This window comes from Balaenoptera borealis (assembly GCF_965194805.1).
Source record: "Balaenoptera borealis genome assembly, chromosome: 2".
Classification (NCBI taxonomy): domain Eukaryota; kingdom Metazoa; phylum Chordata; class Mammalia; order Artiodactyla; family Balaenopteridae; genus Balaenoptera; species Balaenoptera borealis.
The window spans coordinates 136,341,474-136,365,225 of record NC_138867.1 but is presented as its reverse complement, the minus strand read 5'-3'; the positions used below and the strand labels follow the sequence as shown (position 1 = coordinate 136,365,225).

The window sequence follows — 23,752 nt, the reverse complement described above, 5'->3', positions numbered from 1 at the left end:
CGTTTCCATTTTGATATCACATTGTTAATGGGCACAAAGCAGTGCCTGCCCCGTTTTCCTTTCAATCGAGTAAAATACAATATAACCCTTTTAGTGTTAATATATGTGCTCAACTGCATTGCTAGTAAAATAAGAGTTCTATTGATATCAGCAGAAACCTCTGTTTGGATAAGACTTGAAAGTTATAGTTCCCCTTTTTAATTCTTCCACTTAAAAATGTGACCATCCGTACATAGGCATCATTCCTCCCCACACCAACCCCACATCTGATCTCTTAATCTTAGTTACCTTTTATATAACTATGACAATGTAGCTAACATTTCTTAAATGTAGCGAGCTTTTGGAAGGATGGCAAAGATGAGTCACTGAAAGGTATAAACATTCATGTGGTCCACAAATGAGTATCTTTATTTTTGTCTGAAGCTACGTTTGAAACCAGGCAAGCAGACCACATTCACTTCCATGGTCTCAGCCAGCCCTCCACATGGGAGAGAGTAAACCAGAGAACAGCCTTTTAACTTGCAGTTTAGGATTCTAATTCTTCATAAAATAACACTGGCACTTTGCTTCTGATATATTCTGAGTAATTGGATAAAGCATGACGATGACACTCTGCATCAGGGAAGGGCTACTAATTGCTTTGTTAGCCACGCAGGCTCTCCTGGCACAAAGCATGCTTGTCTCCTGACTATTACTGACCAAACCATTTAGGACTTTCAGCTGCTGCTTCGGCATGGGTGGGTTTATTTGCTGCCCACGGACTTGTGGGGAAAGCAATCTGAAAACTCTACAGGTGGAAATAAAATAGAAAAGAGATTAATGTGTTTCCTTAGTGAAGTCCCAAGTAGTAACTTCTTCTGTATCTATAATATGTATGTATGTAAAAATTTCTTTTTCTCCTTTTTAAAAAACATACTAATATATTATTCTAAAATATACAGGAGTTTCACAAGTTTTCACTTTAGTGATTTGTAAAACTTGTTAATTGTTCGGAAAACAGGTTGCTTTTCTCTAACTCTAAAGCAGCAACAAAATCCAAAACTATGGTCATGGATTTCTTAGAAGATATTATTAGGCAAAATTAGTGTTATACTGTATACAACAATTGCACAGCTAAAGCTGAGCTGCAGTCTTCAGAATAAAATGAGTAAAATCATTTTGAAAAGCATTAAAAAAATGACCTCCTTCGTATTACTATTTTTCCAGCCATATCTCTATTTTATCTTCCCACAATTAGCATGTTGTTAGAATGAATTTTCCGTATTCTGTTCCATGTGATTCCAGCAAACAGGAGACAGGAAGACGGATCTCAACCAATAGGCCAACTATTATCTATAAATCATAGATTTGTATCTCATATCTGTACTTGTTTGGACTACGCTAGAAATTATTCTTAAAATACTTAAGCTATATTATGCCTTTCACACACAAGCCTACACTCTGTTAATGCAATTTATATTTTTCTTGTTCTTAAAATTCATTGGTCCAAAGTACGTTATGATGCTGGTTGATGTGCTTTACTGCTGATGTTCTTTCTATTTTTTAGAAACATAAAAATAGCAAAAAATAAAATTCTCAAGCCACTGAAGGCAAATGATGTTTGTACCGCATGGCTAAGAGGGAAGAGCCATATTCAAAATGTCATGCTACTAATGTTACAGATGATGGTTTTCCTGGCTGCCTATAGATGTGTAAGGGGTACTGTTTGTTTACCAGGCCGCCATGACCCTATTACACAAGCCTGTCATCTATTGTGTGGCTAACAGTCTTTTAAATCGCAAATCTGATGCTCTTTAGGGGGCTTTAGGAAAAAAATTCTCACTTTCCACACCATCCTATTTCTCTTGATTTCTTGCCGGTTGTAAGTGGAAGTTGGGATGTGCTGAATTTGCACCAGGGGTGCAAATGCAGGCTCAATTATAAGCATAAAATTAGAGTCTGTTCACCATTAATCAGCCTGGCTAATTGCTATGCACCACCATTAACCATATGGTGTGAAAGACAGCTTGCTCTCCCCAAGATGAAATTTCTTCACTGCAGACATGAAATAGTGAGGGCCCTGGATTTTAAAATAGGTTGTTTTAGATATTTAATTTCTAAACAACTTTCTGCAGTGCTTTCTATCAAGGCTAACGGCACAATAAAACTTTGTGTTTATGTCACAAGAGAGGTATATTTATAGTATGTTGGAGCTACAGATGAAGGAGACACAGAGAATTTAGATCGACAGGAAAGGGCTTGGGATGATTCTGTTTTGTTGTCATCAAAGAAAAAAGAAAAATAAAAAAATAAACACCAGGCAATTGTGTATTAGGTGGCTACAAATTTTTAAAAAATCAGTTTTGTTCTGTTGAGAGGGTAACCCTATTTCATGAGCTGTCTCAAGGACTTACTGCCATAAGATTGTTATTATTGTCTCTCTTTGAGACAAAACCCCTTTGACTTGATGGCATAGAACTCTTTCCATGGAATTCTGGGAGAGGTTCTGCATTTTTGTAAACTGGAATTTATTATACCAGTCATCATTATTACATTTTGCTAATACTTGGTGATTAAGCTCTTAAAAAGTATGGCCCCATGAAGGATTTTTAAAAGCAGGATTCATTCCACAAAGCATTTGATTATAAATGCATCTCCACATCCTGTGTTTAAAATGTGAATGGAAAATAGGAACTCTGCTTGGTAGGTGAGTCTAGTTCCCAGCCCCCCCAGGCAGGGCAAAGCAGATTTTCTCCCTTTCCAGTGAACAGGACAATTGCAGGGGATGGGTGCCGTATTTAGGAAGGCATTTTTTTCCCACTGTCAGTGCCTAACATTGTGGACCATGAGCTCCCAGGGCTAGCCTGGTCCCTTGATATGGCTTGTTCTTCCTTCCTCTTTAGCTGGTTTATTCTCATTTTTTCCTTCAGATTCCCACTTAAGCATCCCCGGTCGTTGGCCTGAACGAGGTCCCCTTATTATGCATTCCTGTGATATCCTGCGCTTTTCCTTCATAGCATGCAGCACATTGTAATTGTGTGTCCAAGGCCTGTCTTTCTTTGCTGGACTAAGAGCTCCTTGAAGACAAAGAAGTTACCCAGTTTTCCTCTCTGCTTTAGTTGCCCATGTGTGAAATGGGGAGAAACTATTGCTTCTCTCATAGGGTGGTTGTTAAGATTAAATGCTGTAATCCCGATAAATGCTTATCATGGTACCTGACACATAGTAAGTGCCGAATGTCTATTGTCATTATTAATAGTAGCAGCAGTAGTATCAGTATTGATATTAATAGAAGCAGTGGAAGTAGTGGGAGCAGTAGTAGCAACATCTGCAGTGCCTAGTTAAGTACCTGGCACAGAGTTGCTCAAAGGGAAAGATGGTAAGAGAATATTGAAAGGAAGGGAAGTGTCTACTAAAATGTTAACATGCTTTGTTCATTCTAGGTGTGCTGTTAAGTATATTTTCATTCATTATTTTAGCACGTGCTATGTGCAAAGCACAGTGGAATGAAGAGCCAAAGAGGACTGGCCCCTATAGTAGGAGAGCTGACAGGTTAGCCTGGGAGAATGAGACCCATAAAACAGATAACTAGACAGCACTGTAGAAAGGGTAGACAGGGATAAGAGGTGAGGCCAAGGACCACAGCTGCTCAGAGAAAGGAGGACATACTTGCCGGTGGGTTTTAGCTGCAGGGATTGGGAGGAAGGTGAGACAGGACCTGGATTTTAGAGAGTGCATGAAGGAGCATTTTGGTCCATTTGTTGGCAGTTCAGGCAGGATTTCTCTGGGGAGAGGTCTGCAGATGGTGGGCCTTTGGCCTGGAGCTGGGCAGAGAGTCAGGGCGAAGGATAACCAACTTCTGAGGTCTTTTCTCAAAGGTGCAAGGTAAAGCTATGGGCTTACATGGGATTGACAAGGATGGGTGAATAGAAAGAGAAGAGGCCATGGATACGTTCTTGGGCAACCATCTTATTTAGTGTGTTCGAGAATTAGGAAAAAGAACCTTGAGCATACAGAGCCTAGAAATAAAAAGAGGGTGTTTCAAAGACAGGGAGCCATCCATGTAGTAAGTGTAGGGAGATCCAGATAAACTTGAATACTGAGAAAAGCACCAGAAAGTCACTGGTGAACTTCAAGAGAGGACATTCAAGTTGGCGCTGAGGCCCAGAAGCCAGCTTTTATGGGGTTCAGGTGGCAAGGAGTGACGGCAACTCTGGCAAGGGGACAGCTGGACAGTGAAGAAACCAACTCAAGAGAAAAGAAGGAGTGTGTCTTTTTTTAAAGAATGGAAAAACTTATGTTGGTTAACTGAGGGAAAGAATGAGCTTATTACTATTAATCAGACTATTCAGATAACTCATATATCTCATTCTCTAGCCACTTTCGCTAAATGGGTAAGATAATCTTGCTTTTTGTTGTAAAGCTTAGAGATAGAGCTGTTGCTTTCCTCCACTTGAGAGAGCCTCTACTTATGGGAAGAAGTTCCATGTCCCTAAGATGAGGATCTGCAGGCCTCATGACCAGGAAACAAGTATATGTTTCTTGCCATGATTTATGAAGCCATGTGTCAGTGCACTAGAGAGATGCCACCTGTGTCATGCTGCTAAGGAAGAAACTCACAAGCTTGCTTTTCCCTGGACTAGCTTGTCTGAGGGATGCATGATCTTGCTGGGGAAAGGGCTGCTGTTTTGAGTCCACAGTGTACGTAGGACACCAGGTGCTGGGTCCCCACTCCAGTGATGGGCCACATTGCTCTCCTGCCACTTGGGTTGCAGGTTGCGAAGGGATGTGAAGTAGTGGGAATCCAGCTCTGTGACAAAGCAAATGAGGAGACTCCGAGTCCCCTGACAGATTCCTGCTTTAGGAAGCAAATGCCAGGTCTGTGCCTGGTGCAGTGCCTGACAAACACAGTAGGAGTCTAAAGAACAGCATTTGAAGGGCTGAAGAGCCATCAGTCACACAGTAAATGAGGACATGATTAGCACTGTAATTTCTTCTGTTAACCTGGTAACTTTTCCCTTGAAGTGCTTTTGCATCTGTTGTTCCATGTACTGTATTGTTTCAGCCCAAGACCTCTCCTGCCTTAAACACAAGTGAATCTGTTCTCCCTTCATTCTGTCCTCTTGCTTAATGCCTGCCTTGTGTACAGTGGTGGTTGGTACCCACCTTTCTCAGTCCTTCTGAGTTCAGTAGAGGGACATAGGGAGCAGTTCAGCTTGGAGAAGGGAGGAAAGAGAAGGCAAGAAAGACCATCACAAGGAAGGAAGACAGGTCCTTGCTCTGCTTGGCTCTGGGCTAGAACTAGGGAGCTTCAGGGGCTTAGATGCCAGCTCAGCCTAAAGGAAGACCTTCCTTCCCCAATTTGCAGTTGATTTTTAGTCTTTTAATAGGAAAATAATATTACAATACAAAGCAGAAGACTGCAGGAATACAGAAACAAAATATATATCCTCTATACTTCCCCACTTATTCCACTCCTTATAGGCTATTTCTTTGAAGTTTCTAGTCATTCATTCAAAAAATACTTCCAGAGGGCCTACTGTGTGCTGCAGTCTGTTCTAGTTGCTGGGGACTCAGGGATGAACAGAACAGTCTAAGGCCCTTGTACTCAAAGACAGACAATAAATAAGAAGACAAATATAAAATATAATGTGATGAGTGCTAGGAAGAAAAGTGAAGCAGGATGAGGGGCTAGAGAGCTCTGGGGGTAGTCAGGGAAGGGCTTTTGCAGGCTGTCACTTTGTGCAGAAATTTGAGTGAAGTGAGGGTATGAACTGGCTTGTGAAACTATTTGTCTCTTCCCCTCACTCCCTCCCTCTCTCTCAGTCTTTCTTTTTTTTCTCCTAGAAGTAGGACCATACCATACATACTATTCTGCAGCTTGGCTTTCTCAGGTCATAATGTAGACTTTTTTCCGTGATGGTGTGTACAAACCCACCTTCGTTCTTTTTAATGCTGCGCACAGTTCCATATTTACATGTATATATGTACACACACATATATGTATATGTGTATATGAGTATATTTTAAAAGTGGGCTTAAACTGTAGACACTGTTTTGTTGCCACCCCAGACGCAGAGCAGAGCCCAAGAATCCCGTTTTGGGGGTGATGACTACGTGATGCAGTGACATGACTTGAGAGGCAGGAAACCTGTTGGGCTATTTTTCATACTTTGTATAAGGTTTTGTAAATGATAAATGACCTCCAGCCCTTTAGTCTGTTTTCCTTTCTTCATTATCCCTATTTTATTCCTATTCTATTAGTCCTTCTACACTTCTGTTCTTCGCATCTGCTTTTTTCCCTGGGTCCCTTGGGGGCACAGCAGAGAGGGGTTGTTCTCACTTAGGCTGTGCTTCGATTCAGCTGGCTGCACTCCAGGGCATTTTTATTTTAAGGGGATGAAGAGAGTGCTTAAGGCACAGGGCAAATCTCAGGCCTAGTGTGGCCCTTGCTTGGGGAGGTGGTCTGGCGTATGGGGTGGGGTGGAGGTGAACGTTCCTTTCCTCAGCAGTGTCTGCTCAGAGGGTCAGCTTGGCTTCCTCTATCTGCTACCTTCCTGTTTTCTTGGATTGTATTTTCCCCAGTACATTACATTCATTCATGAAGTCATCCAATCCACCAACCAATATTTGAGCTTCTCTATTCTGTCCCAGGCCTTATGCTACTCATTAGGTAAATAAAATTGACAGTGTGTTCCTTTATGAAGCATATGAGTTAGTAGGGGAGGGGGTGGGAGGAGACAGTGACAAAAAATATGCAAATATATATGTAAGTATATAATTTGCTTTGTGTTTCATGCCCTGAAAGGAAAAACCAGAGGAACCTATCAAGTGTCAGGGCCAGCTTCTCTGAGGAAGGAAGGAGCCTAGAGGCTGAGGCCCAAAGAGGGGGTAGAGGCTGGCTAACTAGGCAGGGCTTGGATGAGGAGCGGTCCAGGCCCGGAGGCCTGCCCGGACCTGGGCCTGAGGTCAGACTGAGCGTGGCCCATTAGAGAGATTGAAATTGGCCAGTGAGGCTGCAGCTTGGCAAGTTGGAGGAGAGTGACAGGAGACTGGGAGGTGGTCTGGCCATAGATGTATTCTCAGTGCGGTGGGAAGCCATTAAAAGGTCTTGGGCGGTGAAGTTACACAGTCCAATTGACATTTTGAAAAGATCACTCTGGCTGTCATGGGGGGTGAAGAGTAGAGACAGAGAGACCAGGTGGGAGGCCACTGCAGGAGTTAAAGCGAGAAGTGAAAGTGACTTGGATGAGGGTGATGACAGCGAGGAGGGAGAGAATCAGGTTGTCTTGAGATGTAGATTCTAGTCTGAAATTATCATCAGGTGAGTTGGACGAGTCTCTGGAAGGCATTCAGTCCAGGCAGGACAATGGTGAGGGTTTGACCAATGGGGATTTGCCCAGTCGCTGTTTTGAAAAAGAAAGGAACAAATGGAAAATAGAAAGGAGAAATAGGCCTTCCCATGCATTGCTTTTATCCCTGGGTAAAGACCTGGGCTCTGTCCATGGGCTGCTTTTGGAGACCTGAGCCCTCACACTTAGGGGTGGGTACCACAATCGCCCCATTTTACACCTGAGGAAACTAAGACTCCAGGAGGTGGAATACCTTGCTCCAGCTGCCACAAGCCGCTCGGATTCCAGAGTCCATGTGCTTAACCACTGTGCTCTTCTGGCAAAGCCCTTGAGATGTAGGTGCAAGGGAGTAGAGTTCAGGGAGGATGGAGTTTAGTTTGTAAATTATTATTATTTTTTTTTTTGTATGCATTTCAACGACTATACTTCTCATTCCCTTGTTTCTTCATTTTAGGTATTGGGATCCTTTGGGCTTTCTATCCTCAAGGTACTAGTATAGCAGAACTCAGGCCTGGAGGAAATAGTTTCCTCTGAATCAGAAAAGGAAAGGCTCTTAAGGGAGTGGCGTGGTTTTTAGCTGGGGTTTTGACAAAGGAGATACAATTCTTGCTGTTGTTTTCTGAAGATACCAGAAGCAAATAGAATGAGCACCAAATATGGAAGCTGATTCTCTTTTCAGAGATATAGTTACAGCCAAAAGAGAGACTTCCTAACTTTGCTGAAAGACTCCCTGTGCAGGCGTAATATTTCTGGGTCCTGAAAATGAAGTTCAGTGTTTGTTTCTCTCTAGCAGCCTTCTAAATTTAGGCTCTCTGATTCACTAAGTCGAATGAGTCTGTGTGTATGTTTGTGTGTGTGCGTGCGTGCTTGTGTAAGCGAGAGGGAGAAAAGTGCATATTTTATTTGTGGTGCAAGGCAATGTATAATGCTTGGATAACTCCCTCACCTCCTTGACTGATCAAATACGTGCTTTTATAGTGTGCCCTTGGGTATAGACTGGCCAGTGGACACATTTCTTATTTGCAAACAAGTCTCAGATGGACGGATTTCCATTGACCATGGGTAGTTTTCAAAAACCCTAATTTTTTCACTTTTTAGAAGCATCTCAGTTTAAGAAAAAACTGTCAACTTTAAGGTCACACGTGGGGTGGGATTTTGATAGTAGGTGCTTTTCTTGCCCACGTCTGCCTTTTCTCTGACCTAATAAAGAGCGTCCATTGTCAGGCTTTTGCCAGGCTTTGGAGCAACTGTCCTAAATGCTTCCAGGAAACTTGCACAGTGGCCAGAGCAGGGCACAAAAGCCAGAGGATGTGTGGATCTCTGTTTTCTTTTATCTTGCCTCTTTGTCTTAATTATTGTGTTGTACTTTTATTCTTACATTCTGAACATGGTTCAAAAGCAAACAGTTATAGTTTTAGGATTTGGGGAAGGTTGTGGTTGAAGGAAACGTCTCCCATAAAAGAGGAAGGAGAAGAAAAAGGAATCCATTTAATACAAAATGACTGGAGGGGGAGAAATCACTCATACCTCATTATTGACGCGTTCCACACAATTAGTGTGATCTTGAGGGAAGAGTGTTTAAGCCACCCACAACCCTGAATATTCTCATTGGGTAGATGTAATAATAATGCATTTCACAGTGAACTCTTCCAGTCCTGCGGGCAGTGATGGGAAGACCCCATCTTAGGGCTGTCAGTCCTCGCTCTGTGGGAGTCCCTCTCCCTCCCTCCTTTGTGCAGGGAGAGGTTAATCCTGGCCATTAACCCATAGGTGACCCAAATAGAACGTTCTGTCTCAGGGATCCGTTGATTGCCAGGTATGGCTTTGTGGTAATTCTAGCATTTGCAACCCAGCAATTTGAACCTTCTGTCTGCCTAAATGATGATTTTACATGGTAATGGTTGTACTAAATCCTCTTGCTTTTGCTCCATAGCCGCTGTTGTGACAAGAAAAGCTGTGGCAACCGAAATGAGACTCCCTCAGATCCAGTGATAATTGACAGGTAGGGACCGCTCTACTTTCTCTCGGTTCTTTTTCCTCATTATAATGAAACACCTGCCTTGCGCGGCTCATGGGTGAGGGTTAGGAAGGCATGTGGCCGAAATTTGCCTGTTGGTCATGACTTCAGCTGCGCCGAGCTATTGCGATTCCTGGGAAAGCCATATGGAATGTTCTTTGGAGGCCTGTTTTCTTGGATTGCTCCAGTTTTGTGTCTGATTCACGCTCCTAAAGGCATATTTTCTTCTTTCTTGACTTTCTGTGGCTCAATCCTCGCGCTGTGCCAGGAAGCTTCAGAAATAAAATAATAATAGTTTGTGATTTATGAAATGTGGTTGGGTGCTTATAAATATTTAACTTTTATTTGAAAAATGTTTGAATCATTATCACTTTTAGCTACAGTAGTTCTGTTGGACGCAATCCATCTACATTTTAAGGTTTTATTTATGCATAAAAGCAGTTTTAAAGAGATCTGTGAACCAGGATTTTCTACAGTAATTTCCCGTGTTTGATTGTAGCTCATGCTGCCTTGTAGTTGATTAATTTATCCTGCTTGTCTTAATTATTGTGTTTTTAAACAGATCCATATTACTAATCTGACATGACCAAGTAAATCACTGTAGAACAATAAATCTGTTTTAGTTGTTCGGCGCAATTTTGAGTCAGTGTGTGCACAGATTATGCAAAGTTGCATTCCAAATATTCGTTTTACATTTTAATTATTGAAATTCATTGTATGGAAACATGTATGATAAACCATTTGTTACATAGCATTACTCATTGGGAGTTAAATGGCCTCAAGGTTTATAGATACTGTCAGTTGTCAGCTAGGACAAGAGCTAGCACCCTCCGTTAGCTGGAAGAGTCTTACAGGTAAGACTGACTGATCCCTCATTGAGGAAATCAACAGCTGAACAAAAGTCCCTTTTGGGGTTTGGTAATAATGATTTTTGACACCTCCCCCCTGCCCCACCCACCCATCTGTCTTTCCAATTCTTTACTTTTTGGAGGCTTGCTCTGTCATTTTTCAGTTGACTGAAAAAGTGTTTGCTTTATTGTAATTTGTGACAAAACATTGGTTGTTGATTTTGACTTATGTGATTCTTCAGGCTTAAACCCAATTTTGATTGCCAAGTAGCTTTATAAAACTTACATTTCAATCAGATATTTTAACTAACTATCTTTCACTAATACTCACCAAAGACATACATCTTTGCTTGATACGTGAGGATTAATATCTTTGATTCAAAGTTAAAAACATCAATGGTTTAGTGTGTAATGAAGTTGTGTGCTGCCTATGGAATTAGCATAGCATGTTTATCTACAAAAGCACACATGCCATTATGTAATTTCTTTTTTCTGCAATGGCAGATAAATCTTTAAATGAATAAGATAAAAAATAAATATAACCTTTATGTTGTTTGTTTCACTTAAATACCTCTCTTCAAAATGCCATTTGTTATTTTAAGCAGATTTTACTCTTCTATCAAAAAGAAAGTGTTCTGATCAAAGGACCAGCCCAAATATTCCCCCAAACTTTGAAACTATCAACATTTGGTTCTGCCACACAGTTTCTTTTGGTTCAGATGATGAGAAGAACCTTACTTTGCCATCCGCAATGAAAACACTTTTTTTTGCTTTTGAATGGGTTAAGCTTTTAAGTTCTTCGTTTGGTTTTAAGCCGTGACTCTGATATAGAAGGTTGATATGACTGTGGTTTGAATAACATTTGATTTTGACCTGTTTCTGTGGGTTGCGATGGCATAAGAAACTTGACTCAGCAGCGCTGTAATTAGCCCGGCCCGTGTTTTTGAAACAGGATTGTGTTACCTGGATTGCATTAGTGTGGCTTCTATTGTTGCCGCCTTGCATCTGTCCCAGTAGGGTACTTAAAACCTTTCCTTGGCTGGGGTAGTTCAAACAATTTAGGCAAAATAAGTATGCACTTTATACTGTCGGTGGCTTTAGAGATATTACTCATGACATTTATCCTTTTCATTTTTTCTTTTTTGGTTTGACAAAGTAGAAAACGGTGTTAGCCAATCTTGGTCTCTTAAGAGAGGAGTACTTGAAAAACGGCTGAAACCCAGGGTATCTGCATGAGTCCCAACATATGTTTATTTGCTGGCTGTTGCCACTGTCTCCCATGAACCGTCTTTTCAAGCAGTGATGCCAGCTGATATGCACAACCCCATTTAGCTATTTTTATTTGCATCTGAGTTTTCAGAATTTATTTGTCCTTCAGTCTGCCAAAGGTTTTAAAAGCTCCAGTCCTGTCTGTGCTGATATGTGAAACTTCCATTTTTAACAACAAACGAAGAGAATAACAACAGGAAAAGAACTTACACAAGGAAGGGCAAAATAGAAAAGATTTTTCAATTCCATAAAATTGCTGCAAAGGAAAAAAAAATGATGACAACCGTGTTTGAATTTCATAGTTTCCAATTTGATTCTGTATTACCGATTGCATAATATCTGTGTTACGTGCTTAGGGTTTGATTTGCTTTCAGATTTATGGATGCGAATCCCTGCATATTTTGTAAAAATAGGTTATGGGGCCTGCATTCAGTAGCAATAGTAACTGTTTTTACAAGATGCATACAACGTGCAATTATAGAGCTGAGGGTACAGGCAATCCTTGTGTTAGGATTTAGCATCGGTTTAACACGCAGTCACCTTTTGGGCACCAATAATTTTTAGTTCCCTTTGCTTGTCCTTCAGATTTTGGAAGAACAGTGCTATTTTTATCAGTCAAAAGACTTTTAGCAGTGGTTATTCAGGAAAACTATTTATAGGATTGATAGAAGAGGCTTTCTGGTCATACGGCAATGGTACAGGGTAAGCTATTTCTGTGATAAATTTTGGCTGTATTTTTTGCTGCCGGTGATTTGGGGACATCAGGTCGGCATACTGTATCAAAAAAGTGGAATTAACAAAATCAGCAGTTATATACTGTGATTTAGAAAATGTGTTTCTACTTTCTTCTTTTATAATAACGTGTGACAAAGTAAGAAAAATACGACCCCAACTCTTTTTACGATTGTGACAATTTGTCAAGTCACTTCAAACAAGTTTGGAGGAAAATTTCTGTAAATGTACAAAGTGGGCATCTGGAGTTGACTGCCAGGTTGTATTTCTGCCTAATGCCAAATGGCTTGATTGAGAATTATAAAAAACCAGGCTGTGCCTAATGATCTAGATATCTGGGCTGTGTAGACATGGGAAAAGTCAAATGTGTTATGTTTAATAGCTGATGACCAGGAACTATTAACAGCAAATTTCATTATCGTTGAGGTAAAGGGCTATGTGTGGTAATTATTGTTAAAGTAAAAAGCAAAAAATGACTTGCAGTTATTGGATTAAGGTGGAGATTGATTTAACATATTCATATAGCAACTCATATTTGAATTTAAAAGGTTTGCAATAAAATTCATGTTTAGAAATTGAATAAATTGTAGTTTTATTAAAACATTGGATATCCTTGTGTCCTAACCTTTTTCCTTGGAGTTATCTTAGTTCAATAAATAAAACCTCATTAGGCTATTCCCATTTCAACGAGTTTATTAAATTTTGCAGGAGTAATTAGCATAAGCTGGGCTAATTTTTCTGGAAGACTAATGAGGGAGGTTCTTAATTAGGTTTACTTTGTAAGAATCAGAAAAGATGATAATGACAAAAGTCACATAGGGTAGTCTGAATTGGGAACCCAGTTTTTCTGAATTCATAAAAAAACTTCCATTTTCTATGTGGAAACTTATTTATAAATTCTTGAACTGAATATATTAAGTGTACAGACTGTTATTCCTTATCTAGTTAGTTAGGATTACTGTGCATTCTAGATTTGCTTCACAAAACTCTTTATTTTCCTTTGAGCAATGACATGGATGAATACAGATGGTCTTACAAAAACATTTCTTTCTCCGAAGTATGCTATAGGATTCCTTTCCCATAGAGCCCTAAAGTTTCCGGCCAGATTTGTGTCACTTACTTCTAGTAGGGCAGGATAGGGGATGGCTCAATACTTGTTTGTTTGTTTGTTTTTTCAATTTAAGATCAGTGTGATTGATGAAATAGTTGGATCACTAAATAAAGGGAGAACATAAGAGCCCAATTCTTCATTTCTTTGTGCTGTGGATCATGAGAGTTGACAAGCGGACTGTTTTCTTTTAATAGATAGAAATAATAAAGGATGAAATTCCTCCTCAAATTATCTTCTCCTGTCTTGTGTGAATTTAGACATAGTCCTTTCGGGATATAATGTGGCCTGAGTAACTGGCAAGTTTTGGGTCCCTCACGGCCAATATTAAAAACATGGATTTTTAAAGCCTGCCAACTAATATCCCTCTAAAGATTTTGGGTTTGCTTATTGCAGCTTTAACAGATTTGTCTTTCTTTTCCATTTATAGGAATCTCTGTATCTACATTTGAGATGTAAGTCCTGACATGCAACATTTAAAAAAAATACATGAATTTTGTAACATGAAGAATATAGCCTGTTCGGAATTAGCTCTTCAGGCCACACTTACCCAAGGGTCTCCTAAAAAGAACAAAAGAAGTGTATATTTGTTTTTTTCTAGGATTTTCTAAAGATCTTTCACAACTAGATCACTTTCACTTAGGTGACACTAAACGGGTTTTCTTTATGATTGTTGTCTGAAATAGAATGTTCAGGAGTGAAAATATTGGAATGGCCATTTTACCTGTTGATTTACGTCAGGGTTGTTCAGAGAAACAATTTTATTTAAGATCCATTCTTCATCTAAGAGGTTTAAATGCTGTAATAGGACTTTTCAGAAAAGCACAGTGTTGTCTTATCACCAAGCTAATTTCTTGATTAAATCGATCCTGATGTGTTTATGTAACATATATGTTCATTTGTATAATAGGAAAACAATAGTAAAACTTTAGAATTAGAATATAATTGAGTTTTTTTTTAAACATTGAGCAGGGTGGGCTATATTCTAATTCCTAGATCTACAATCCTAAGATGGTGAAGGCATCAGTTTCCCTCGACAGTAAATGATTTCCCTGTCCTTTATAATCAAACTTAAATCCAAAAATTCACTAAAAATTTTTCCTTTATTTTCTGTAAAAAATGTCCTCAACTAACATGAACATAAACATACTTTTATTAAAGTTGCAGATGAGGCTTTTAGAGTTTCATGGCTTTATTTCATTGACCCTTCAACTCATTATTTTGGTCTTCATCAGTTTTTAGAAGGACCAACCACTAAACATAATCAGTCTCTAAGGTACACAAACAGCTATCTGGGGCTCAAGGAACCAGAGGTATCAATGCATTTCTCAGATTTCTGATACGCCTTTTATATTGCCTGATTTCCTAACTTTGAATGCTCCATTAAAATAAAAGGAGGAGGAATTCACCCTTTAAAATTGCCGCAGGCAGGATAATTGCTGTCCTCTTGGTTGGTTTGAGAGGTTTATGTTTTTCCAAAAGTGAAAAGCCAGCGCTGACACTGAGCGTGAATTTATGGTTGTTTATTAATCCTACCGTATTTAAACATTTGTTTTCTCAGTGGGAATTCATATGTGATTATTAGCGTTGAGACTTATGTGAGAGACTATCATTCTAAATTTTATCACATATCAGATAATACCATTCTGAATGTGAGATTAGCCTGTACACTTGTGTGCAGTTTGCTACTGTGATAAGAAAATAACGAATACAAAAAAAAAAAAAAGAAAATAATGAATACAATCAGCTAATAGCAGTCTATATTCCATTTGCTATCAGCTGTTCCCAAATACACAACCAGAATACGTTCAAATGGATTGCAAATATGCTGACAATATATCATAATGCAAAGTACTTTTACATGGTATAATACTACTGCAGACACCGTATAATGAACAACAGTGTTTTTCCTGTAAAGGAAATAATGGCAGCAACTTCCAAGAAATGTATTTAACGGAGCTTCAGAGAATCAACAGTTCATATGTGTAACTGGCCTGGGTGTCAGCCCATGGTGTGGGTTTAAAATCCCATGTCATCATAACTTTGTTTTTGTAACAGTTCTGGAAAAATACAGAAAAGCACTACAAACTCCTCTGTGTGTCATCTAACAACTTTGCACAGTTTGTGATGAGAATATATTATTATATTAAATATGCTTTTACTTTTCTGAAATAAATTGCTTAGAATGGGGAAAAAAACCCAAATCCCTCCCCAAATGCAACTCTCCATTGATAAATTTTACTTGTTTTTCCTTACTTCAAGCACCTGACCAAACTCTTTAATAAAAATTGACCAGATTTTAAAAACTCTCTTTAGAGGCTCATGCATATAAAGAGATGGCATTTTGGTCTTTTTAATTTGCATCAGGTATTATCTGAAATAGACCATTAATTTTTCCTTCTCTCTCCTCCCACCATCTCATCCCTCCCTTTACAAACCGTGTAATTGTATACCATCCGGGACAATATAAAAGTGACCTAAATACTCCAATTGCAATCAGTGAAATATGGTGAACAGTACAGGTTTGTCTTTGGTTGCTTGCTGCCTTTAAAGGTGTGTGTAGATGGAGATAAATCTCCCTCGCAAACTCTTTCTCCAGTTACAAGCCTTTGTCCAGAGGTAAATGAAGGTTTTAACGTTACAGTACTTATTGTAATAGAATTTTAATTGCCTTAACCCTACTAACGTGTGAAGCTGAGTGTGTGTGTGTGTGTGTGTGTGTGTGTGTGTGTATTTTTCATGAGGAGGGGAATCAAGCCAAAAAAAAACCCTGCATATTTTTCATGGGGGGAGAGGGGGTCACATATGGTAAATGATGCAAACTTAATGAAACTGGTTCTGGGGAAGAGAATGCCACTGGTGTTTCATCCATGTAATATATATTCCACTTTCAGTGGGAACAGAGTGATCCTCAGTGTGCTTTGGGGATTTTTATTTTTGAAGGTGAAGTGCTTGGTTCCAGGTCCAAACTTGCCTCCAAACCCTACTTGGAAAGATGTAACTAGAAAAGCTGGCAAATTATATAGCTTGATCCCACACAATAACCTCTAAAATGGCACTCGGTAACTATACCATCCTGCTAACTGTTTGAGGCACAATAGTTTTGTAATATAATATAAAGTAATAGTGTTAGCCAACACATCTTTAATAAGATATTGTTCGTGCCTTTGCCATATGCTACAGAGCAGCCTCTCACTCGGTGGGCCTTTTGATTCCTCTCAATAAGATTATTTCAAATACTCTAATCCTGAATCATTGACATGAATACAAAAGCCTAGTGACATCTAATAGATGCCTCTTAGCTTTGCTTTTCCTCTTGTTCCTTTCCTTTTTCTTCTCTTTTTACCTGACAAAAAGCTTATAGACACTTGGGCTCTGTCTCTCAGTAGCAGCATGGGGGGGCTCCTCATGAGATATAAAGGAGGAAAAAGGACTGACAGAGGCCCGATAAGCTACAGAGTGAAGGGCCATAGATTAAAAGTAAATGCCAGTAAATCCTACCCTGTACACTTAACTTGTCCTTTTATTGTTTTCTTTAACACTTTCCATGCCAGGAGAGGGAAAAAAGAGAAAATAATAATCACAAGGCACGTGTGCATTTTTAATCTGGACATGGTCACTATATGTATCGTATAGTGTTTTGGCAAGATTCTCAAATTTTGGTTCATGTCAACGTTATGGTGGTTTAAAAAAATGCCCCTTTAATCAATATCAAGACTCCCTCAAGAACTTTTTTTTTTGCTCATTTTCTGCTTGATTGACCAAATATTGATACTCTCTACATCTGGTGGGGCAGTGGGTGAGTAGGTCAGAAGAGCCCTTCTGTAGGGTATGAACACTCATGACATGGCATTTCCAGGTTGAAATAACTTTTTCTTTTCTTTTTATTTATTTATTTATTTTTATTTTATTCATTTATTTAATTTTTGGTTGCATTGGGCCTTCACTGATGCACACGGGTTTTCTCTAATTGCTGAGAGCTGGGGCTGCTCTTTGTTGCGGTGTGTGGGCTTCTCATTGCGGGGGCTTCTCTTGTTGCAGAGCACGGGCTCTAGGCGTGCGGGCTCAGTGGTTGTGGCTCGTGGGCTCTAGAGCGCAGGCTCAGTAGTTGTGGCGCACGGGCTTAGTTGCTCCGTGGCATGTGGGATCTTCCCGGACCAGGGCTCGACCCTGTGTCCCCTGCATTGGCAGGCGGATGCTTAACCACTGCGCCACCAGGGAAGCCCTTTCTTTTCTTTTTTAATCAATGAATTGGAAATGATCAAAATGAAAGGTCAGGATATCTTGTTCCATGATGGTAGCTGCTGCTTTTTTGTGTGACCTTGCTCCCTGCTGTGCCCCAAGTGTTGCCTGTGCTGGACGGTGCCTTCTACACAGGCTGGAGGTGAGACTGAGGCAGCAGAGTGCAGGCAGACAACTTGGCTAATGGTCAGAGGCTGTTTGCCCTCCACCTTCCCAAAGCAACCATGATTTGACTAAAGCTTTTTTTTTTTTTTCTGTCTAAAGATCAGACTATCATGCTACTTGCAATTTATTTATCATTGTTCAGTAGAACAATAACTTCCCCCTATTTTGAATATGCTTTCCATTCATTAGTATTCTGATCTGTTAGTAGTATCTTAAGGCATCATTTTTGATAGTCTTGGATGCACTATTGGTTGAAGTCCCCTCACAAAAGGAAAAGTTAGTTTGAAGAACCCTGGACCTGTGTCAGGTTTGGTTCCTCTCACATGTACACAGACACACACACACACACACACACACACACACACTTGTTACAAAGACAAAAACAAAGATGAAAAATGAGATGTCTCTTTTTTATTTATTAGGAAGTTTTTTAGAAAAGAAAGTTGGTTAAGAGTTATCTTTGAAGCTATTACAATGTTGAAAACTTGTATTTGCTACACGGTCTTTTTTTCTTAAAGCCAGATTCTAATCTCAGGTGTATGGCGTACATCTCAGAATATCTTTCAAAAAATTGAGTACTTCTTTCTGCGGCTATAGGAGTAGGAATGTCCTCTTCTGGCCATCCGGCATGTTTTCTTGAAGACCAGCGTCTGAATCCTGGCCTATGAGCACCTTAAAACAAAACAAACAAAATGCCTGACCATTGTGAATTTAATAGTAACTTACATCTGAATGGAACTTGCAAAGTTATTGGTGACCTTTAAGGGGTAGTATTTCAGAGAATTCTCTTCACACAAATGTTAGGGCACAAATTAACTCCATTTTACACACATGTAAACTGAGGCACACAGCTGAAGGAACTTTTTTAGTGACAAAGCAAGTGATTAGAAAATCGGTGTCCTAGCTCTCAGCCTGATCTTTTTCCTTCTCAATTGCGCAGCTGAAATAAAATACTGTTTTCAGTATTTCATGTAGCCTCATTTATTTTTCTTGGTATCCACATTTCATCCTTTGCATGAATCAATCTAAACCTTTTTACCTAAACAGTTTCCTTAGTAGATCTGGCACTTAACCTCTGGGATTAAAAATAATAGTAATAATATAACATAAATTGTTGTACCCATTGCTAGAGCAATATTTGAGTTCTTGTGTCCTCATTTAATTTGATGAGTAAACCATTGTGTGTTTCACTAGGGGAAAAAACAGGCACTAATCCAAAGAGAAACCTGGGAAAAGGCAGAGTATAATGGAAAAGGCCTAGAATTTGGAGTCCATTGGCAGAAAATCAAATCCCTCCACTATTAATTCCCAATACCTGAGCCTCATGGGGTTCAGTTTTTTTCATCTTTGAAATGGGAAAATCATCTCAATTTTGAAGAATTGTGTGGGTTAAAATACCTAGCACAGAGTTCGGCACATATTAGGTGCTTGAAATCAGGCAGCTCTTGCAATCTGAACATGATATATTCCATATGGATTGTTATTCTTAATGTGATGATTGCCATGGTACTTTCTTTTTTTTTTTTTAATTCTTTATTTTATTTATTTATTTTTGGCTGTGTTGGGTCTTCATTTCTGTGCGAGGGTTTTCTCCAGTTGCGGCAAGCAGGGGCCACTCTTCATCGCGGTGCACGGGCCTCTCACTCTCGCGGCCTCTCTTGTTGCGGAGCACAGGCTCCAGACGCGCAGGCTCAGTAGTTGTGGCTCACGGGCCCAGTTGCTCCGCGGCATGTGGGATCCTCCCAGACCAGGGCTCGAACCTGTGTCCCCTGCGTTGGCAGGCAGATTCTCAACCACTGCGCCGCCAGGCAAGCCCGCCATGGTATTTTCTAATAAGCAAAATTACCTTACTGAAGTTTATCATGGTGACTAAGTCCTCTTGGTGAGGAGTTACTCATTTTTTTTTCTTTCCACAAATATTTATTTAGCGTCTACTATATGCCATGCACTGTCTTCAGGGTTGGGGATATAACAGTGAATAAGACACTCATGGTTCCTTCCCTCATGGAGCTTTTAGTGCCTCAGAGTTGAAAAAAAAAAAAAAAAAACTGGAATAGTAAGTGTAGAAAAGAATATATTGATTTTTTTTAAAAAAATAGGAGAATGTTATTTCAGATAGATAGAGATCATGGTGCAGAGGAAAAATATCCCTGGGTTCAAAGTTGCCTATTAGCTCTTACTCAGTGGTATTGAACTTGGGCAAACTCCGTGGTTTTATTGCACTCCTCTGAGGCAGTCTACACATTGGTTAAGACCACAGGCTGTGGAGTCAGACTGCCTGGGATCAAATCTGAGCTCTGCCAGTGTTAACTTCGGGCTGCGGTCAGATCGCCTCACTTCTTTAAGCGCCAGTTTCTTCATCTGTAAGACCGGGATAGGAGTAGTAGTTCCTACTTTATAGGGTTGTGGTGAGGAATAAGTAGATAATGCATGGAGAGCACTTAGCACAATGCCTGGCACATAAATCACATTCAATAGAAGGTGGCTGTTATTTTTTTTAAAAAGGGCTGGAATGAAAAGATCTCTAAGATGCTTTCCAGCTGTGAAATTCTGATTTGAGTTCCCTCTGGTATTGCTGAGGCTGATAAACTCTTTAGGAGGTAGACTGTAAACCCCAGAGGGCAGTGGTTTGCGTGTATTGGTTGCTGCTGTATCCCCAGCACTGAGCACATTTGCCTCACTGCTGTGTAGCAGGTGCTTAGAGTATGTTTTTGTGAAATGAAAGAATGGAACTAGAAATGGAGTTGTTGAATCTGGTGGTCTCATCTCTCTGCCTAAAGACAGGCTTGTTATAACTACACAATAAAGTGAAAAGGCACTGCCATTAAAGAATGTTGAGAAACAGAAAATGTAAGATAAAATATTAAATTTGTTACACTTAAAAATGTTAATCTTCACACGATTACCATGCAAATCCTCTCATTGCCTGTTTAATTGATCAAGTAAATCACAGAGCAGACAAGTGAAAAACCCTGCTGTTGACATTCGCACAAAGCACATTTTCAAGAATATATTCTGTTAACTAGTATGTCTGTTACACACGATAATGTGAATTTACACACACACGCACACACACACACACACACACAGTATCCTTTGCAAGCAAGCAGATTTCAGAGAGTTTGGGGGGAAAGCTTTATTTTTGTATAGCAACTTGGTAATCTCCCATTATTATATCAAATGTGAAATCAGTGTTAGGTAACATGTTTCAGCAGTGCCTTTGTTTTATATAACGTTAGAAGACTTAAGAGTTCACTGTTTTTTCTTTCAGGCAGGTATAATATTGATGTGCTACTCTGGTGATTGAAGGGTTAATGAATCTCCCCCCTCCCTCCAACCCCCCGTCCCCCACCCCAATCCCATCATGTGCCTGGTTGACTCTGAAAGAAGGGGCTTGAAGTTGCCCACAGGGCATCCCTTTTCCCAGCCTTCTCCAAGGCCACCTGGGCAGATGGGAGCTTGCCTCCTGTCCTTAGGACACAAAATCCAATCAGGCGCTGTGTCTGCTGGTCTCCCTGACCTGTGTGCGAGCTGGGAAGAGGGGGAAGAAGCAGAGGCCATTCACTGTTTGATAGGCTGCATCTTTGTGGCTTTGGGGGCTCCTGCGCATTCTTGAGGAAGGAAGTTCTCCCTTATTTTCAAGATAAGGTGTCATTCATGAGAGCAACGTGCTGAACTAATCAGGTTAATTGGGAGGCCTCGGATTGTCCTCATTGAGCCCCTCTCTTCTTCCTGTTAAAGGCAGATAGTGCAGACAGATAGATTACACATATTTTAGTTTTCCCCAAGCCCATGAAATCTGTAGGCGTTCGGGGAATGTAGCTTCAGTCGAGTGTCATTCAGGCTATCAGGCTGTCGGAGCATGGGTTCTTATAGAGCAGCACAGTATTAAAACACAAAAAATAAGCTCTTCAAAGGTCTGATATCTTTTTTGTTTTCTCTTAATGTTGAAATAATGTCAATGTTTCAGATCAGCCGGAATGACTATTTGTTCTAGAATCCAGATGGATTCCTCCCCGACTATTTTACTTAAGATTGAAACTTAAAAAAAAAATCTCATCGTGATATGCCATCATTGACAAGGAGTTTCTCCGGCTGTGTTTCGATTCTTCGGCGTCCAAGCCGGACACTGGGGGCTGTGGCCCTGACTAATGGCATCTCAGCCTCCCCTTGGAGCTGCAGCATGGAGAGAAAAGAGAGCTGCTTCCACCGAATTCCGTGAAGGGCGGGGATCCCTCCTCCTCCTTCTCCACTCCAGATGATTTGTCATAGTTTAATTTTAAACACTGTCATTGACTATTCTTTCTTTCAATCCCACCTCTTTCCTCCTTTTTTTTTTTTCTTGGAAGTTCCAGGAATGACTTTAATTATCTCCACAATCAAATTCTCATTGCTGCCTCTGTGAAAGTGTGTAGTCATAGATGGCAGGGATTATTTTCTTTAGCACTTGGGGATAGAGAAACCGGTTGTTTCAAAATGAGAACCAGCTGCTTCCACAGAGCCCTATTTAATGGGGAGCCACTTTGTACACAAACCTTCACTCAGGTCGGTCATTACGCCAAGCCCCAAATCAGCAGTGTTTGGTGTATCACCCTTTATTAAATGTCGACAGAGGAGTGATTTAGCCAATAAGATAATAATAATAATTTTTAAAAAAACACACCCCACGTCTTTAATTTGCTTCTGCCGAACGAACACTTGGATTTAGAAGGAGTACATCTCAAACTTCCTCCTGTGGTAATTATACTGTATACTAGTTTACCACTTCTCATAGATGCCGTGTGTGTGTGTGTGTGTAACTTTAACTCTCTCTAAATCTAGAAAATAAAATTAAGCTCCTCTTTCAACATAATCTTTCATCTGACAAGCACAGTAGATAGATGAAAGGTAGATAGCCAAGTTGTGGGTCCCATTAATAGAACCAATTGGAGGGCAGAGATAACCGCTATTATCAAACATCTTTTATGCCATCCTGTAAAATAACGATGAGGGTGATATACCATATATATTTTGCTGTCTTTCTAGCTTGTAGAAATTGGTTTGTTGTCATACCATGTTAATCTCTAGCAACACCAGATTCGATTTGAAATAAGGAAAGTACTTTCACAGTTAACTGTACAAAATACTTTTGAAGCATACAAAGAAGGGGAAAAAAAGCATAAAAGACACGTAAAACCACAGTAGATATTCACTTATGGGAATGATTTGTTTTTGAACCTGGGTTGCATTTTTATAAGATAACCTAATTTTGGGGATGCAACGTTTATTAAATCAGGGGTTGAAGGATTAAAAAAAAGAGCAGCTTCATAAAGGCTTTTAAAAATCTAGTTTAACCAAATTTTGTCTTACAAAAGTGAGAGATTACTTTGCATTATTAATAAAAATATATGGCTACTTTAAAAAAATTATAACATGCTTTTAAAATTTTTTACATTGACATTAACACAATAAAATAATGTGAAGAAAGGATAAAAATTTAGAAATTTATTCTCACAGGGAGTTTGATCCGTAAGCTGAACACTGATATATGTGCTTTTACTTGTTTTATTTTTAGGATTTCCATATGGAAACATGGTTTGTGGAAAATCTTACCTAATGATTTTTTTGTTTCTTTGTTTACCAACTACTTTGATTATGTAATATCCCCTTAGTTCAAACTGTAATTCTATTGTGTATTTCCTCTATCTGTATTTTTAAAAAATTCTGTGGGTTTTTTAATATAAAAAACAAATAACTGTTATATTTCCAGTCACTCAAATTTGAACTGAATTTTACTTCCTGTTTCAAAGGTCAGGGCAGGCTGACCTCAACAGCAGTGTGGAGGCTGCTGAATTATTCATATCATTGACTTTGTGTCAGCTTCCACATTTGTGGAGAGGGATGTTTTATTCATTTATCTCATTTAGGGTTCTTCTCTGCACCTGTTTCTACCATTAAGTACCCTGTAATTTGCATTTGATGCTAATTTAGTTTCATATCAGCCTGGTCCCCCCTTGTTAATTTAATTTTCTAAGACCCTTTTCATTACAGTAGAACTGTT

General features: G+C 39.6%; 1 protein-coding gene across 7 annotated transcripts in view; it reads left to right on the top strand.

The window, feature by feature from the left end:
- EBF1 (EBF transcription factor 1) overlaps nt 1-23,752 on the top strand; it is a gene marked incomplete at its 3' end in the record, with an annotated part of 393,745 nt that overhangs the window by 15,561 nt on the left and 354,432 nt on the right. For all 7 annotated transcript variants that reach the window (XM_082379092.1, XM_082379093.1, XM_082379090.1 and 4 more), the window contains exon 6: nt 9,265-9,333. In XM_082379092.1, the coding sequence (XP_082235218.1) occupies nt 9,265-9,333 (69 nt within the window). The remainder of the gene's footprint in view (nt 1-9,264; nt 9,334-23,752) is intronic.